Consider the following 20,652-nt stretch of genomic DNA (forward strand, 5'->3'; position numbering starts at 1 on the left):
AGATGCTGATTAGACAGCATGATTATTGCACAGGTGTGCCTTATGCTGGCCATAATAAAAGTCCACTCTAAATTGTGTAGTTTTATCACACAGCACAATGCCACAGATGTCGCAAGTTTTGAGGGAGCATGCATTTGGCATACAGCAGAGCTGTTGCCCTTGAACTGAATGTTCATTTCTCTACCATAAGCCGTCTCCAAAGGCATTTCAGAGAATTTGGCAGTACGTCCAACCGGCTTCACAAACGCAGACCACGTGTAACCACACCAGCCCAGGACCTCCACATCCAGCATCTTCACCTCCAAGATCGTCTGAGACCAGCCACCTGGACAGCTGCTGCAACAATCGGTTTGCATAACCAAAAAATTTCTGCACAAATTGTCAGAAACTGTCTCAGGGAAGCTCATCTGCATGCTCGTTGTCCTCATCGGGGTCTCGACCTGACTGCAGTTCGTCGTCGTAACCGACTTGAGTGGGCAAATGCTCACATTTGATGGCGTCTGGCACTTTGGAGAGGTGTTCTCTTCACGGATGAATCCCGGTTTTCACTGTACAGGGCAGATGGCAGACAGCGTGTATGGCGTCGTGTGGGTGAGCGGTTTGCTGATGTCAACATTGTGGATCGAGTGGCCCATGGTGGCAGTGGGGTTATGGTATGGGCAGTCGTATGTTATGGACAACAAACACAGGTGCATTTTATTGATGACATTTTGAATGCACAGAGATACCGTGACGAGATCCTGAGGCCCATTGTTGTGCCGTTCATCCACGACCACCACCTCATGTTGCAGCATGATAATGCACGGCCCCATGTTGCAAGGATCTGTACACGATTCCTGAAAGCTGAAAACATCCCAGTTCTTGCATGGCCAGCATACTCACCAGACATATCACTCATTGAGCATGTTTGGGATGCTCTGGATCGGCGTATACGACAGCATGTTCCAGTTCCTGCCAATATTAAGCAACTTTGCACAGCCATTGAAGAGGAGTGAACCAACATTCCACAGGCCACAATCAACAACCTGACCAACTCTAAGGAGATGTGTTGCACTGCATGAGGCAAATGGTGGTCACACCAGATATTGACTGGTTTTCAGACCCCCCGGACACCCCCAATACAGTAAAACAGCACATTTTAGGGCGGCCTTTTATTGTGGCCAGCCTAAGGCACACCTGTGCAATAATCATCCTGTCTAATCAGCATCTTGATATGCCACACCTGTGAGGTGGATAGATTATCTCGGCAAAGGAGAAGTGCTCACTATTTAAACATATTTGTGAACAATATTTGACAGAAATAGGCCTTTTGTGTGCATAAAAGAAGTCTTCGGCTCATGAAAAATGGGGGCAAAAACAAAAGTGTTGCATTTATAATTTTGGTCAGTGTAATTATGACAAAAACTACTTATCATCAAAATATTGACGTTTTATTTCATAATTATGACTTAATATCTTATAATTTTTTTGGGTCAAATTTATGACTTTTTATGTCATAATTATGAGTTGCCAAAGCATGATTTTTTGTGTGTTTAATCCAGAAACTGTATTATAGTATAGAATTGGAATCTATTTATAAAACTAAAAAAAGGGAAGTTTACCTCATCATTTCAGGAGACCAACAAACATAGCACTGATGTGAATAGAGGTCTCCCAGTGGAAATGGCTGTTTAGTGGTTCTCTTCTCTTTTGAGTCACATGATTTGTGCCACTGCAAAGTCGAAGGAATAGTTTTATAATTATGGGTTTGAGCTTCTCCACATCATTTGTCAGGGTTTGTGACAAATCTCTCTCACGTGGCTCTGCTCATTTCCAGCCCATTCACATAAACACACACAGCTTGCATTATTTATAGTATAATGGATCACAGCTCGTCATCAAGCTTATGCATCCCCTTTGTTGTTGAACAGAATAAGCTATGAAATGAGGTAATGACATTGCTGTGATTGAAGCTGAGCGGTTTCCTGTTTTATTTTTCAGATGCATCGACGTATGCACATTTTCTGTTCAATGCATTCGACACAGATCACAATGGCTCTGTCAGTTTTGAGGTGAGTAATAATACTAATGGAGCATTCTGACTCAACACGATCTCTCTCTCACGCATGCACGACATTAGTAATAAACCTAATATTATTTTGTTGACACTGAATTGCAGTTTCATATTTGGACATGTGCTTCTATACATATATAGAAATGTTGTACTCCATCTAAAACAACTTCAAACAGCAATTTGCTAATTATTTATAGGTTTATTACACTGTAAAAAACAATTTGTTAAGTCAGTTTAAAATAATTTGTTACCCGGCTGCCTTAAAATTTTAAGTTCAGTCAACTCAAAAATAAGTTTATTCAACTTGAAATGTTAAGTTATACTAAGTGACAAGTTAGATATTTGAGTTGATTCAACTTAAAATTTTAATGCAGCTGGGTTACTTACCCAGCTTTTAAGTTTAACAAACACAAATATCTAAGTTGTTACTTAGTACAACATTTCAGGTTGACTAAACTTATTTTAGTTGACTGAACTTAAAAATTTAGGGCATCAGGGTAACAAATTATTTTAAGCTGACTCAACAAATTGTGTTTTTTTGTTTTTTACAGTGTACATGTAGTTTTAACCTTTGGAAAGATAGATGGGAAAAGTGTATAAAATACATTTTAAATTTATACCATACATAAATGTGTGAACATTTAAAATAAGCTAGAGATGGGAAAATTGAAATAATGAGATACTAAATAAAGTAGATACTTATAATTATTAAATGCATTAATTATGGGATTATGAGTTAAAATAAAACAAAATGAGATAAAAAATTATTAAATATGACACAAAGTTAAAATATGAGATACCGATTCATAATTATGAAATAAAAAACATCTAATTGCGTACATGATTTATCTCATAATTTTGACTTTTAAATCTCATAATTAAGTCATTATAATGAGATAGAAAGTCAAAATGGTTAAATCAAAATTCATGAATTCTATTCAGAATTATGACTTAAAATATTATCCTTTAGGTTTCATTTCAGAGTAATATCTCATAATTTTTTATGTCATAATTATGATTTTCCAAAGCATTTTTTATTTTCTTACATGGTAGAAATTGGCTTCCATAAATAAATAAATGCATACATGCATAAATACAATGGTTTCCCATTTATTTTACCCTAAAATCCTGAAAAAACAAAACCTCAGTGCATCAACTACCCATAAACACAATTTGAGCTATTATGGGAATAAATCTTTTTTTTTTCTATTATTTTATTTAATTTTATTTTTGATTGGTGTTAAATAAATTTCTTGACTGACAGCATATTGTAAAATTTTTCTCACAGTCTTACAGAGACATTAGGAAACATTTTAACCACCACTGAACCTTTAATTTGCACACAACAAGGATTTCATTCTTTGGCAATAAACAAGCGTGGCTGGTCCCCAGCATTACAGTAATTAAACTAAATGAGAATATCCTCATTTTGTTTTTAATAACAAAGTTTGGCTTGTCCTGTAGCCATTTAGCTCCCGCTAAGGCTTATTTTGTCATATCTGGTAATTAAAAACCTTGGGTGCTCATGTGAAAAGTTCAGCCTGAAATAATTCCTCCCATCATTTGGAAAAAAAAAAAAAAAAACACTTACGTGCTTATGAAAGACATTTATTTCCATTCACATATGCACTTTGCATTTATACCGGATTAGTGAGATCCATAATATAACCATTCAAATACCATGAGGTATGAAGCAGTTTGTTTAGCAGAATAATCTTGAATTATGTTCTAGCTGTAAATGACAGATTTATGTTGTTACGCAACAGTATTATCTTTGCTCTGACTGATTTCTCTATGTCTTCTATTGCATTACAGGATTTTGTGATGGGTCTTTCCATTCTCTTACGAGGCACTGTTCAGGAGAAGCTTAACTGGGCATTTAACCTGTATGATATTAATAAAGATGGATATATAACAAAAGAGGTAATGCATGACAAATGTGATGTGAAAATCTGTATAACATGAATTCATTGGATAGGTGTCATGAACGTCTAGGTTACGTACGTAACCCTCGTTCCCTGAAGGAGGGAACGGAGACGTTACATATGGGAACTCGCTTGAGAGTCCAATCATCTCCAAGCCTTATTCAAAAGGCCAATGAACATTCATGAACATTGGCGAGTGGTATTTGCATGCCGAGCCACTCCCCCGTATATACGGGTATATAAGAAGGCGGCGTGCAACCACTCATTCAGGCTTTTGCTGAGGAGCCGAGCTGCAGCCCGGCGTCAGCGCGACGTCAGGTCGTGGCAGGGGATGTAACGTCTCCGTTCCCTCCTTCAGGGAACGAGGGTTACGTACGTAACCTAGACGTTCCCCTTCAGTCGTTTCACTACGACGTTACATATGGGAACAGACCCATGGAACAGGCCACGAACCAGACGTCGCGTTACGCAACACACCGCGTGCCGACAGGCGGACGTGTCAGCAGACGGATATGAGCGTAACCTTCCCAACGCCCTGGGGGCCAATAGGGGGCCCCACAGGGATGCCAGTTGTACTGAAGCAGGAGTTGGGGGGGCGGAGCACATGAAATCTCTACATGTGGAACACAAGAAATTCAATATATCCATAGATTTTAGGGATATACGAGGGAAACATCGGCCCTCTGGCTGACCGTGGAAAAATACTGAAACATGTTGCCACAACCTGCTGGGCGAAGGAGACCCAACCGGAGCACAGACAAGCACTATTCCGCACTAGGCCTGACTGCGGGGCATGGAGGACCCAGGTTCGCCGGAGGGAACAACCGAGGGAAATAGCGCACGGATCCATTAGAAAGCAAACCGTAGGAAGGGTCTGTGTCGAGGCAGGATCGAGACGTGAAAGTACGCGTCCTTCAGGTCGATGGCTGCGAACCAATCCTGGGGACGAATGCATGTTAGCATGCGCTTCGTCGTGAGCATCTTGAACGGCAGCCTGAGAAGGGACCGATTCAGGGCTCGAAGATCCAGGATGGGTCTTAACCCACCGCTCTTTTTGGGCACGATGAAGTAAGGACTGTAAAACCCTGACTTCATCTCGGCTGGAGGGACAGGCTCGATTGCGTCCTTCGCCAGTAGGACTGCAACCTCCGCACGAAGCACAGCGGCATGTGTGTCCGAATGGACAGAAGTGGAAAGGACGCCTCTGTACCTGGGCGGACGCCTGGCGAACTGAATCGCATAGCCGAGACGTACCGTCCGAATCAACCACCGCGAGGGGCTGGGAAGCTGAAGCCAGGCTCCCAGCCTGGTCGCCAGGGGTATCAAAGGGACGTTGACCGACGTGACCACAGTGGGGCAGCCTGGGGGGAAGGGGAAGGGGACTGATCCCAGAAGGAAGAACGTCCTGGAGAAAAGTCAGACTGCACTGGGCAGCGCTTACCTTCTTCCCTGGTTCCCGCGCTGGCGACATCAGGCTCCGAGTCCGAATCCGAGGAGACACTTCTGGGGCGCTGCTCAAAGAGGGAACTCGGGGCCTGAACCCCGGAGGTGAGAGAATTGACTCTTTCTGTGACAGCTTCCGGCCCTCCACCGGGAGTGGGGACGTTGATGTTGTCATCCCCCAAAGAGCGATTCTCTCCACCTCCAGGTTGCCCGCGTCAGGGACGCTTCGCAGATTTTTTGCGGGTGACGGGTCCCTGAGACGCGGGCGGCGCCGCTCTCCCACGGCCAGCTCAACGTCGGGCTGCCAATCTGGGGTCATGTACCTTAGCAGGGGACGGAGCTGGTTGTTTGGAAGCCGCGGGGGGGCGCCCTCGGCGACGAGCAGGCGGAGGTTGGGGCCCTGCGGACATGGTTGGAATGTCGCGGCGGGGCAGGATGTGTTTAATCGCCTCTCGAGAAACCGTGATTTGTCGACATCTGCCATCTGGGCCAGGGTCAGCCATAGATGTCGCTCCTGGACCACTATGGTGGACATCACCTGACCAAGGGAACGCGCCGTCACCTTCGTGGCCCGGAGGGCGAAGTCGGTGGCGGCGCGGAGTTCCTCCATTGCACCCTGGTCAGAACACCCCTCGTGCAGGTGTTTCAACACCTTGGCCTGGTACACCTGTAAGGTGGCCATAGCGTGCAAGGCGGTGGCAGCCTGTCCAGCGGCGTGGTAAGTCCGGCCCGCGAGAGCGGACGAGAACTCACACGCCCTGGAGGGGAGATTGGGCCGATTCCGCCAGGTGGCAGCGCCGGGCGGGCATAGATGCACCGCGACAGCGCGCTCGACCTGAGGGACCGCCTCATAACCCCGGGCTGCACCGCCGTCAAGAGAGGCGAGGGGAGAGGAGCTGGGACGTGGACGAGAAGAGTGCGGGGCTCGCCAAGTCCTCACCAGCTCCTCATGCACCTCCGGGAAGAAAGGCACTGGGGGAGAGCGCGGCGGAGCCCTCCCCAGAAACCAATCATCCAGCCTAGAGGGATCGGCCGGAGGTGTTTTGGGCACCTCCAGACCGATCTCCTTGGCGGCTCGGAGGAGCATAGCCGACAGTTCAGCATCTGTCTCAGACGGGGCGGCAACCGCAGAGGGGTACCGACCCGCTGAGTCGTCAGCCTCATCGTCAGACTCTCCCTCTGATGCTGCAGCAGACATCTCGATCTCCTGGGGAGCGCAAAAGGAGATACCCAGCCCGCTGTATGGGGAGGTATACTGCTTTGGCAGCTCAACGGGACTGCGCGGTGACGCAGAAGTCCGCGGGGCTTTGGGGGCCGACGGAACATTCTGCATAGTCACCTGAATGTCCCCCAAGTGCCTCGCCGCGGCAGCCGAAAAACCTTGACGGCTCAACGATTTACCGCGGGAAGACAACAAGGGGTGCCTACTCATGAATGAGCAGCGGGACTTTAACGCAGCCATGGACATACATTCGCAATGAACGCACGTACCATCCGTGAACGCTGCCTCAGCGTGCTCTCGGCCCAGGCACGTGAGACAGCGATCACGTCCGTCCAAAGAGGCGAGGAAACTACCACACCCGGAAGCGCACGGCCGGAGAGACATACCGGGAAGATGTCCTCGACAGCCGCGAGAAATTCACTCTTTTGAAATCCCGGTCCGCCCAGGGAGAAACCGCGGCACAACCGTGCACTCAGACGGGGCGCTCGCTGGAGTGCGGGAGGCGTTGATGCCGTGAAAACGGCAGCCCGCAGGATTAGGCTGGCGGCTGCCGAACGCTCTTTTAGATGAAGCTCTTTTAGTAGCTCGGCAGCACGCCAGCAGAGAGAGTGTGAACTCAGGAACTCTTTTTCTTTTTTTTTCTTTTTTAAATAGCTCAGAAGACGAGGCTCCAAAAGCAAAAGTCTGAATGAGTGGTTGCACGCCGCCTTCTTATATACCCGTATATACGGGGGAGTGGCTCGGCATGCAAATACCACTCGCCAATGTTCATGAATGTTCATTGGCCTTTTGAATAAGGCTTGGAGATGATTGGACTCTCAAGCGAGTTCCCATATGTAACGTCGTAGTGAAACGACTGAAGGGGAACTAACAATTCACAATACTCACATTTATTATTCTAGTTTAGTGTTAATTGCTACATTAGATAATACAATTTTAACTTTTCAAGGTAATAATGGACGATAATATTGTAATAAATTAAGTCAAAACGGACAAAAAGTCAAAATTATGAGATAAAGATGAAATTATGCCACAAAAGTTAAATTATAAGAAGCTGTAATTTTGACAACACTGACTTTCTATGCCATAATTTTTACTTTTTATCTCATTATGACTTAATTGCCAAAAAACGTAAAAAATTATGAGACACTAAGTCTCAATTATGTGATAAAAAGTTACAATTTTGAGATTGATTATTTATATCAATAATCAATAATTTTGTCATTAATTAGTTTTTTTTTTTTTCTTTCTACATAAGCTAAAACAGTTTTAACTTTTCAAGTTAACAATAGACTATAGTATATTAATAAATTAACACTATAACAAAATGTTTTTTATTGTCACTTCATGATACCAAATGCATTAATGAATGTTAACCAAATAAACCTTATTGTAAAGTCGTACAAGAAAGTCACTTACACGACAAGCGATCATATAAAACACTAACATGCCTGTCTGTTGTTTTGGTTTCACAGGAAATGTTAGATATCATAAAGTCCATCTATGACATGATGGGAAAATGCACATATCCCATACTAAAAGAGGAAACTCCACGACAGCATGTGGAGATATTTTTCCAGGTGAGATTGAATCTTTGATTTTCGACACCTAATTTATTCTGTATTGGTTATTCTATAAGTAGAAAATAGGACTTCACCTCAGTATTTTTATTAGTAAAGGACAATGGTAAAGCAAGTACATTTCCAAAATGTTCCCATTTGTGTCATGTTATCTATCACCAGGGTCCTACAGATCTTGTTTCTGCTGATGTTATTAGAGACCGTCTAGATGTAATTCTAAACAAGAATAATATATAAGGCTAAATGAATAGAGCAATCTCCAATGTACACATTGACCTTTTGACCTTTTTTGTGTTTTATGTAAATTATCATAAATTGTAGTAAAAAAAAGTCTAATTATGAGATAAAAGGCTTAACTATGAGTTGCTAATTATGACATAAAAGGTTGAATTTTGTCATAATTTTCACTAAGCACCTCAAAATTTTGACTTGTGTCATAATCATAATTTACCAAAGCATGATTTTTTTTCTTCTGTGGCAAAAATGGGCTTCCATAAAAATGTGAACAAAAATAGTGAAAAATGTACTAACTTGGTTCTTTGGTAAAGCAAGTCAATTTCCAGAATGTTCCCATGTGTCATGTTATTTATCATTGATCCTACAGATCTAATTACTACTGATGTTATCATAGAAGTTGTCTAGATGTAATTTAAAGCAAGACAAATGTCTAAAGCTAAATGAACAGAGATTAGATGTACCTTTCGACTTTGTCTTGATAGAAGAATGGACAAACCAAGTCACACTAAGTAACAAATGTGAGAAAAAGTGATTAAGTCACAATTATTGTACATTTTAGGTTTAGTTATACTGTAAATGAGATATTAAGGCCTAGTTATGACATAAAATATTAATTATGAGCTAAAAAATGTAAATTCATTATGACTTTAAGCTCATAATTATGACTTTTAATGTCAGAATTGTCATTTACCAAAGCATGCTTTTCCCCCCCTTAAAACAGGCTTCCATAAAAATGTGAATAAAAATGGTGAAAAACTTAATTGGTAAAACAAGTAAATTTTCAGAAAGTTCCCATCTATGTCATGTTATTTATCACCAGGATCCTATATATATCTAATTTCTACAGAGAGATTGTCTAGATGTAATTCATAGCAAGAAAAATGTCTAAACCTACAATAAATTAATAAAGCAACCTTAAATGAACACACTGACCCTTTTATGCGTCTTGACATAATAAAAACATGGACAAACCAAAACATACTGATTAACATATATGGGAAAAGTGATTAAAAAGGTCAAAATTATTGTACATTTTAGGTTGAGTTATAAATTAGATGTTAAGGCCTAATTATGACATAAAAATACTTCTGAGCTAAATTTTAAAAATTATGAGATACTAAGTCATTATGACATAAAAGTGTTGACTTTTGTCATAATTTTTAACTATTTATGTAGTCATTATGACTTTTAGCTCATAATTTACATTGTTGATGTAATAATTATCATTTACCAAAGTGTGTTTTTCCCCTCTTTTGGTGTAAAAATGGGCTTCCATAAAAAAGTAAATGAAAATACTGAAAAACGTCAATTAAATTTTCACAATGTTCCCATCTGTGTCGTGTTATTTATCACCAGGATCTTACAGATATAATTTCTAGATTGTCTAGATGTAATTCAAAGCAAGAAAAATGTCTAAAGCTACAATAAATAGAGCAACATTAAATGAACACACTGACCTTTCGACCCTTTTTGTGTTTGTACAAAAAAAAAAATGGACAAACCAAGACATACTACTGTTAGTTACATATATGGGAAAAAGTGATTAAAAAAGTCGAAATTATCATACATTTTAGATTGCGTAATAAATGAGATGTTAAGGCCTAATTATGACATAAAAATACTAATTATGAGCAAAACAAAATTTTATTATGAGATACTAAGCCATTATGACATAAAAATGTTGACTTTTTTGTCAAAATTGTACCTTTTTTATGTCGTCATTATGACTTTTAGCTCATAATCTACATTGTTAATGTAATAATTATTATTTACCAAAGCATGTTTTTCCCCTCTTTTGGTGTAAAAATGGGCTTCCATTAAAAAAGTAAATGAAAATACTGAAAAACGTCAATGATAAATCAAGTAAATCTTCACAATGTTCCCATCTGTGTCGCGTTATTTTTCACCAGAATCTTACAGATCTAATTTCTGCTGATGTTATTATAGACATTGTCTAGATGTAATTCAAAGCAAGAAAAATGTCCAAAGCTACAGTAAATAGAGCAACATTAAATGAACACACTGACCTTTTGACTTTTTTTTGTGTCTTGACAAAAAAATAAACAAACCAAGACATACTAAGTCACAAATATGAGAAAAAGTGATTTAAAAAGTCAAAATTGTAGTTATAAATGAGAACGTTAAGGCCTAATTATGACATAAAAATAATAATTATAGAGCTTTTTTTATTATGAGATAGTCAATATGACATAAAAATGTTGACTTTGCTCACAATTTTTACTTTTTGTCATCATTATGACTTTTAGCTCATACTTTTTTAAATATAATAATTAATATTTACCAAAGCATGTTTTATCCCTTCTTTTGTGGGGATATATTGTTATTATAGAGATTGTGTAGATGTAACTCAAAGCAAGAAAAATGTCTAAAGCTACAGTAAATAGAGCAACCTTAAATGAACACACTGACCTTTTGACCCTTTTTGTGTCTTGACACAAGTCATTCTTAGTCACAAATATGAGTAAAAGTACTTAAAAAGTAAAAAATTATTTAAAATAATTTTAGTCCACGGATTTATGAATAGGATGTTAAGACCTAATTATGACATAAAAGTCTTATTAATGAGATACTAGTAAAATGTTGTTTTTTTAGGACATAAAAATGATGTTTTGTCGTAATTTGGACTTTTTATGTCATCTTTTTACTTTTTATGCCATAATTGTGACTTCTCATAATTCTCATAAAGACCTTTAATCTCATATTCTTGACTTTTAATGTCATAATTTTCATTTGCCAAAGCATGATTTATTTTCCATTATGTGATGTAAATGACAGCCTAATTATGAGATAAGTTGAAATTATGAGATACTAAGTTAAAATGTTGACTTTTATTGTAATTTTGACATTTTATCTTATAATTATTACTTTTAATGTCATAAGTACCATTTACTGACGTATGCATTAAAAATTGTGAAGTCATCGTTTTGACTGTTTATCCCATAATTATGACTTAGCATCTCATAAATCTTATAAAGACCTTATTGTCATAATTATCATTTACCAAAGCATGATTTTTCCCTTATGTGATGTAATAAAAAGGTGATTAAAACTGTGAAAAAAGAAATGATTGCCAGACACAGCACTTTGGTTCATTGGTAAACCAATGATCCTACCGTTCAAGTCTCTGCTGATGTTATTATTATTAGAGATTGTCTAAATGAAATTCTAAGCAAAGAAAAATATCTAAAGCTACAGTAAATTAATAGAGCAACCTTAAATAAACACACTAACCTTTTGACCCTTTTTCAAAAAAATCTAAATTATTGTACATTTTATGCTGAGTTATAAATGAGATGTTACGGCCTAATTATGACATAAAAATACTGATTATGAGCTCAGTTTTTTTTTTTTTAACAAAGCATGTTTTTCCCCTCTTTTGTTGTGGAAATGGAATCCCATAAAAAGTGAATGAAAATGCTGAAAAACTTCAATGGTAAAGCAAGTAAATTTCCAAAATGTTCCCATCTGTGTCATATTATTTTTCACCAGGATCTTACAGATCTAATTTCTACTGATGTTATTTTAGAGATTGTCTAGATGTAATTCAAAGCAAGAAAAATGTCTAAAGTGACAGTAAATGAATAGAGCAACCTTAAATGAACACACTGACCTTTTGACCCTTTTTGTGTCCTGGCAAAAAAAAAGACAAACTAAGTCATTCTTAGTCACAAATATGAGAAATAGTGATTTATAGAAGGATTTATAAATGGGATGTTAACACCTAATTATGAGATAAAAGTCTTAATTATGAGATACTAAGTCATTATGACATAAAAATGTTGACTTTTTGTCATAATTTTGACTTTTTATGTCATCATTTTGACTGTTTATCATATAATTGTGACTTAGCATCTCATAATTCTCATAAAGACCTTTTATCTCATAGTCATGACTTTTAACGTCATAATTATCATTTACCAGAGCATGATTTATTTTCCTTTATGAGATGTAAATGACAATTATGAGATATATCTTAATTATGAGATTCTAAGTCAAAATGTTGACTTTTTACATCATTTTGACATTTTGCTTATAATTATTACGTTTAATGTCATAAGTACCATTTACTGATGTATGCATTTTTTTCCACTTGCATGGCGGAAATGGCTTTCCATAAAAAAGGTGATTAAAAATTGTGAAATCGTCATTTTGACTGTTTATCCCATAATTGTGACTTAGCATCTCATAATTCTCATAAAGACCTTAATGTCATAATTATCATTTACCAAAGCATGATTTTTTTCCCTTATGTGATGTAAATGGGCCCACAATGACCCCACAGTTCAAGTCTCTGCGATGTTATTATAGAGATTGTCCAAATGAAATTCTAAGCAAGAAAAATATCTAAAGCTAAATGAATAGAGCAACCTCAAATGAACACGCTGACCTTTTGACCATTTTTGTGTCTTGACAGAAAATGGACAAAAACAGGGATGGAGTGGTCACTATAGATGAATTTATAGACTGCTGTCAAAATGTAAGTCTATTTTTGTCCAGAATGTGATCTTCTGCATGAATGTCTTTCTTGAAAGCATTTCCAATACATTTTTCCTTGATGTAGAGCGCTTAGAGAAAAAAGCTCCTTACATAATGTTCATTGAGCCTGCAGCAGAATGTCATCCTGAAGACAGTCCATTAGTCTTCACAGGTGAGTTGTTATTAAAGTGTTCACCTGGGTCCGTTTGTTCCCTACAGGATGAGAACATCATGAGATCGATGCAGCTTTTTGAGAACGTCATTTAACATCTGAATGGACTCTGTTGGCGGGCCAGCTCATATAACCACCTTTATACTCCACAAACCCGACGTCCTCGATGATACACGTCTGATTACTAGCAGTGCTTTACCCATAAACCAAAATTAACAGCATTTTTAATATCAAAGAAAAATTATTTTTACATTTTTTTGTCATATACTTGTAAAAAAAATGTATACCTTTATTTAAAGTATATACATAGTCTGTTAATCATCTTTTTTCTCCAGATTTTTGAAATAACTAGACACCATTGTATATCTTAAAGTAACATTTCATACACTGGACCTTATATTAAAAACAAACAGAATGAATGTCTTTGTGCATTGTTCACAACTTAAAAGGAATATTTGGCATAAAGTTTACTTACCTCATTAGTTAAGTGAAAATAAGTAAAGTGAAAAATCACTGAAAATTACTCAGCTTCAAGCCATCCAACATGTAGAGTTTGTTTCATCATCGGAATAGATTTGGAGAAATCTATCATCACTTGCTCACCAATGGATCCTCTGCAGTGAATGGGTGCCGTCAGAATGAGAGTCCAAACAGCTGATAAAAACATCACAGTAATCTACAATTAATCTATGGATTAATGTCAATATGTTTGTAAGAAACAAATCCATCATTAAGGCATTTTAACTTTAAACTGTTGCTTTTGTCCAGAATATGAGTCCATAATTCATAATAACGCTTCTTTCAGTTAAAAAGTCCATCACCTGTTGTCCTTTTCAGAACTAATTTGGACTGTTTTCACTTGTAAACAGTGCTTGATCTGTGCACATTTCTTTCCTGATTCAGAATATTAGCAGTTTGGACTCTCATTCTGACGGCACCCATTCAGTGATGCATATGGATCCTCTGCCGTGAATGGGAGTCCAAACAGCTGATAAAACATCATAATAATCCACAAATAATCAACACCACTCCAGTCTATCAATTAACGTCTTGTGAAGTAAAAAGCAGCATGTTTGTAAGAAACAAATTCATTATGAGTGCATCTTTAACCTTTAAACCATTGCTTCTGGCCAAAATATGAGTCCATAATCCATAATAACACTTCCTCCAGTTGAAAAGTCTATCACCTGTTGTCCAAAATCTACTAACAAATGTTTTAAAACTGATTTGGACTGTAAACAGTGTTTGATCTGTGCATATTTCTCTCCTGATTCAGACGAGATGACTTTTTCACTAGAGAAAGCAACATTATAGACAGAATACTATGGTTAAAAATGTCTTAATGATGGATTTGTTTCTTATAAACACAGCTTTTCCACTTTACATGATGTTGATTGATGGACTGGAGTGGTGTGGATTACTTGTGGATTACTGTGATGGTTTTATTAGCAGTTTGGACTCTCATTCTGACGGCACCCATTCAGTGATGCATATGGATCCTCTGCCGTGAATGGGAGTCCAAACAGCTGATAAAAACATCATAATAATCCACAAATAATCAACACCACTCCAGTCCATCAATTAACGTCTTGTGACCACATATGGATCATCTACCGTGAATGGGTGCCATCACAATGAGAGTCCAAACAGCTGATAAAAACATTACAATAATCCACAAGTAATCCGCACCTTTCCAGTCCATCAGTTAACGTCTTGTGAAGTAAAAAGCAGCATGTTTGTAAGAAACAAATCCATCATAAGTGCATCTTTAAACCTTTAAACCACTGCTTCTGGCCAGAATATGAGTCCATAATCCATAATAACACTTCCTCCAGTTAAAAAGTCCATCACCTGTTGTCTAAAATTTACCAACAAATGTTTTAAAACTTATTTGGACTGTTTTCACTTCTAAACAGTGCTTGATCTGTGCATATTTCTCTCCTGATTCAGACGAGATACTTTTTCACTAGAGAAAGCATTATTATAGACAGAGGACTCTTATTTTAGCCAGAAACAATTAAAAATGTCTTAATGATGGATTTGTTTCTTATAAACATACAGACATTCCACTTCACAAGATGTTAATTGATGGACTGGATTACTGGTGTGGATTACTTGTGGATTATTGTGATGTTTTTATCAACTGTTTGGGCTCTCATTCTGACGGCACCCATTCACATCCAATGGTGAACAAGTGATGCAATGCTACATTTCTTCAAGTTACTAATGTGTCACATATACAGTATGACCGTAAAAATTTAGTTTATTAACTGTTTCCATTTTAAGCACAATCAGTAATAAATCATACTTCTTTTATTCAATAAGTACAAACCTGTGACTCTGCAGCCTTTAAATTTCTACAGAATCATTCCAGAATCTTCTTAATTACAATGGCGGGTCCAGCCAAAACAGGTGGAAAGTCAAATAAAGATAAAGATGTTGTATGTTTTCTAAAATATATTTAAAATAGATCTTTACAGTTTTGTTTTTTTATTTGTTCAGAATCATTTGCCAACTAGATCAAGATGCTATATTATAGATTTGGAAGCTACAGGTAGCAAATCAAAGCACACATGTCGTATTTGTCTTAGGAAACACTGTTACGAAGTAATGCTGCTTATATGTATCTTAATTATAAAGTCCTTGTGAAAAATGTCACATTATGTTTACATGTTTCCAACACTATATCACTGTTCTCAAAGCATCTTATTGTGTGGGTTTATTTATTGAGCTATCTAAATAACTAAGCACATCAGGCTGTCTGTAGCCATGCAGTGTTTGTTTTCAATCGGAGGCTTTGGCCATCAGTATTTATGTCTGCAAAGGAGCTCTGTTCATGTTAAAAAACAAAAAGTCGTTCTAAGCATTGCTTAAAGGGACAGTTCACACAAAGTTGAATGAGTACGGTACCCATTGACTATCCATAGTTTTTTTTTTTTTTTTTTTCCATACTATGTTGGTTACCAACATTGTTCAAAATATCTTCTTTTGTGTTCAACAGAAGACGTAATGAACAGATGACACAATTTTTATTTTTGAGTGAACTGTCCCTTTAAACTTCTCTTACAGCGTCTAGTGTTGATTTCAGGATGTTAAAATTCATTACCCCACATAATTTTTGTTTACGTTAATTAAAATGCTATTTATTAAACATCACATTAGCATATAGAATGTTTTGTAATAAGCATATTAAAAGTTCTAAACGTGTTTCACCAAGAGTACAGTGTTCACTGCAACGTCGCCACCTAGTGGACTTAAGTTAGAGCACAATGTGGCTGACAACAAATTAAACTGGAGAATTAATTTCACACAGTAACACACTGTAAAAATGAACAGTCAATATTTACATTTGCAGATACCTCGCACCATACAAATCTTATATGAATCCCTGTGTGAAATGTTTTCTTTCATGCTTTTCATTTACAGTCATGAGCAGCAGTTTCCTCACCTGCAACAATATTTCTCAAAGCTTGACAAGTGAGCTTTTTGAAGTCTTAAAAACCTGTAGACCAGAGAACAAGAGAGAGATAGGAAGTAATTCAAGTTTTATAACTGTGTATAAATATACAGGCCGGTCCAGACAACAGTTGGAATAGAATTAATACATTGATTTGTATTTCAAACATGTGTGTAGATATTTCATAAATTATAAACAAGCATTTTGTTGCATCTTCCCACTGTTCTTGCTGATTTATTGAGATTATGCAAATAATGTTTATTATCATGGGATCATACTGTACTGTCTAATAAGAACACTTGATTGTGTGTCAGTTTTCTTTTTATTAGTTCTGCAACTTGCATGCCTGATTCACATGAGCGTATCCAGGAGAAGAGTGCATGAGCTTTTCCCTACTCTAGAAATCAGTGCCTTTCTTTGTTAATGCTCATCCCAAACAACCTGTACTTTGTGTCTGATTTGATTGTAATTGAGTTACAGTATCCTTTTTTAGTCCATTTCAGAAAACAATGCTATGTCATTCAAGCATTGATTTGTGTATTTGAAGTTTCCCATTGACGTTCTGATGATGCAACGTTTCTTGCGAGCGGCGCGAGAGCCTGACAGTTGCATGTGTAGAGAGTGAAGAAGGCTTTTTAGTGATGGATAGAGCTGACTGGAGCAGATCTAGCGCTCTGTGTGCCTATCCCATGCTTCTCTGTGGAACTAGATGAGTGCATTTTGTAACATAGAGTCAATAAACCGCTCAGAATGTATGTTTCATGACTGGTTCATTGTGTATCAGATCATTGGTGCTTAACCAATCTAATCCCACCGGTGACCGTAAAAAAAGGTTTTCATTTATAAAGCTCTAAAAACCTTGCTGAATTATGTTTTAGTGCACTTCCTGCAAATATGGAAAAAACAAAGGGTCTCAATTAAATATGTGCAGTTTCACATGCTTGGTGCAAATTGTCGCATGACTAGAGCGGTTTATTTTCTGTTTGCACCTTGAGAAGATGATGACTGCATCAAAGCTCCAAAACGAAAGGCTAGGAAAGTATGTTAACATAAAGGTAGGACAAAGATTTTTGGTACACATTATCTTTTCTAAGATTTAATTTTGGTGTTTTGTTTAGATAGGACAGTGTAGGTAAGACAGGAAGTGAAGTGGGAGAGAGAGAAGGGGGTGGGATCAGTAAAGATACACAAGCTGGATTCGAACTCGGGATGCCCACAGCACAATATGACGGCGCGCTAACCACGAGGCTACTGGAGCCGACGACAGCGATTAGAATGAGCAATTCATATTGGTCACAATATGAAGTTAGTGAAAAATACACTAAAATGTTGCAATGACAAAATATTGCACAAAATAAAAAATTTAAATGTTACCAAAAAAATGTACAACATTGATGTTGTACTGCTGGTAGCACTATTTTTTTCTTTGAAATACGTTGATGGCTGTATTGTTTTGTCGGTAACACTTTAGAATACAGTTCAGTCATTAGGGAATAACTACACAGGAACAAATGACTAATGCACTATTAACATTCTAGTAACTACTATTGACTAACAAGAAATTCTGATTAACATATCAGTAAGTAATAGCGCTCAGTTGAAAGTGGTAGTTCACTGTTAGCTAATCAGTAACTACTATTTTTTTCATATCTCCCAAAGAACTACTAAGAACTACTATATACAGGTTCATAATTAATGCAAATAATGCCAAATGTATAATTAATTCTGAAGTAAAGATCATGGTAACCCACTAGTAATTACTCAGGTAATACCAAATACTTCAGAAGGAATTACACATTTTTTGGATCCGTATTCTAAAGTGAAGATCATGATAATTCTCTAGTAATGACTGAAATCATTGTAAGCTATTGAGGTATATGTAAGGTTTTGGATAGTAATGACTCAAGTGTTACTACATCCTTCCAAAGGAATTACTAATTATTTGGATCCTTATTCTAAAGTGAAGATCATGGTAACCCACTAGTAACGACTCAAGTGTTACCAAAGCCATTGGAAGTATGACTATCCAGAACCTTGCACAAACCTCAATAGTTTTTAATGACATTAGTCATTACTAAGGAGTTATCATGATCTTCACTTTAGAATACGGATCCAAATAATTAGTAATTCCTTCTGAAGTATTTGGTAACACCTGAGTCATTACTAGTGGATTACCATGATCTTCACTTTAGAATTAATTATACATTTGGCATTATTTACATTAATTATGAACATGTATATAGTAGTTCTTAGTAGTTCTCTGGGAGATATGAAAAAATAGTAGTTACTAATTAGCTAATAGTGAACTACTATGTACAACTGAGTGCTATGACTTACTGATCTGTTAATCAGAGTTTCTTGTTAGTTAATAGTAGTTACTAGAATGTTAATAGTGCTTTAGTCATTTGTTCCTGTGTATTCATTAATGACGGAACCGTATTCTAAAGTGTTACCGTTTTGTCTTTTATCTCAGTGTTCATATCAGTGTTGTATAAGGTTTTTAATGCATAATAGTAACCCTGGAATGTGATCTAAGATATATAACAATTTTGATGACTGCAGAAATATGTTAATTCAATACCCACATTATCCCATAATACTCATATAATTTATATTATATATAAATACATTTAATATATAAAATATATAAACATTATTTTTTCTTAAATATATACATGCATGTGTGTGTATAAAACCTTTATTTTGGATGCAATTAATCTTGTATTATATGTAGAATTAGTTAATATTATATGTATAATTAGGTTTTTTTAAAAAAAAGTGTCTTTGCCGTTTGGCATCCACTATTTTTGACCAAAGTAATAGCAACTAAAAACTCAATATTATCGGAGATTTGAACTAAGCCATCATGTTTTGTTTATGTTTGGAAGGCTGTTTTTGCCGAGTGCGCTCTTGAAGTGTTTCCATATCTACTTATTATAAGCAGCGTTTCTTTGTGCTTGTTGTTTATTGGTTCGCAGTGATTTAGTATGTGGCTTACTTCCAAGATAAAATATTTGGATTTAAGTTTTTCAGAGAAAGCGTTATCGCCAAGTGTGTTTACACACACAAGGAATTCATCTTGTGTGACAGGAGCATCCAGTGAAGAAAGTACAGACATAGTGCAGACATATAATTTAAGACAATAAAATATATAACACTGAATAAGAGAACAGAGAATAAATACATTAAAAATAAGAATGATCACTATATGATAATAAAATGTAGAGAAAATGTGCTGTTTACAGGTGAAAAGTTTTGAGAAGTTATTTACAGATGTACAGTCCTGAAGTTACGTATTGTTTAGGTGGAATATGGACTGGGCGGAAAAGCTGTTTGTAAGTCTGGCGGTTTATCATAGGCTGGATTGTTCTTATTTATTTATTACATATAACAAGATCTGGCAACACTAGACGTTTGTCATTCACTGTGATTTTTTGCACCAAAGAGACACATGTGATATTTGTGACCCTGGACCTCAAAACCAGTCTTAAGTAGCATGGGTATCATTGTAGCAATAGCCAAAAATATACTGTATGGGTCCAAATGATCGATTTTTTTCTTTTATGCCAAAAATCATTAGGATATTAAGAATCATGTTCCATGAAGATATTTTGTAAGTTTCCTACTGTAAATATATCACAACTTAATTTTTGATTAGTAATATGCATTGCTAAGAACTTCATTCGGACAACTTTAAAGGCGTTTTTTTTTTTTTTTTGCATCCTCAGATTCCAGATTTTCAAATAGTTGTATAAATTGTCCTATCCTAACAAACCATACTTCAGTGGAAAGCTTATTTATTAAGCTTTCAGATGATTAAAATTGACCCTTGTGACTGGTTTTGTGGTCCAGGGTCACATACTGTGTATGGAAGGCAGATGGGGCCAGAAGTCTTTAAATCTTCAAGTCTTTAAATACACACAAAATGATGTTGTATTTATGTAAACACTCTTGGTTCTGTCTTAAGAGAAATGTAAACAGTTGGGAGAATAGCAGACGTGTATCATTACATTGTATCTGCGCATGTGGTTGTAAAGAGACAGCAGCCTAATTTAATTGCTATTGT

At 37.0% G+C, this 20,652-nt stretch overlaps 1 protein-coding gene across 8 annotated transcripts in view; it reads left to right on the forward strand.

The window, feature by feature from the left end:
• kcnip4a (potassium voltage-gated channel interacting protein 4a) overlaps nt 1-17,341 on the forward strand; it is a 240,063-nt gene extending 222,722 nt beyond the window's left edge. For all 8 annotated transcript variants that reach the window (XM_051115603.1, XM_051115605.1, XM_051115607.1 and 5 more), the window contains 5 exons: nt 1,981-2,051; nt 3,869-3,976; nt 8,119-8,223; nt 12,896-12,958; nt 13,177-17,341. In XM_051115603.1, coding sequence (XP_050971560.1) covers nt 1,981-2,051; nt 3,869-3,976; nt 8,119-8,223; nt 12,896-12,958; nt 13,177-13,224 — 395 coding nt within the window. In that variant the 3' untranslated portion in view covers nt 13,225-17,341. The remainder of the gene's footprint in view (nt 1-1,980; nt 2,052-3,868; nt 3,977-8,118; nt 8,224-12,895; nt 12,959-13,176) is intronic.
• The last annotated feature ends 3,311 nt before the right edge of the window (nt 17,342-20,652 follow it).

The sequence above is a fragment of the Labeo rohita genome, chromosome 7 (genome assembly GCF_022985175.1).
Source record: "Labeo rohita strain BAU-BD-2019 chromosome 7, IGBB_LRoh.1.0, whole genome shotgun sequence".
NCBI lineage: Eukaryota > Metazoa > Chordata > Actinopteri > Cypriniformes > Cyprinidae > Labeo > Labeo rohita.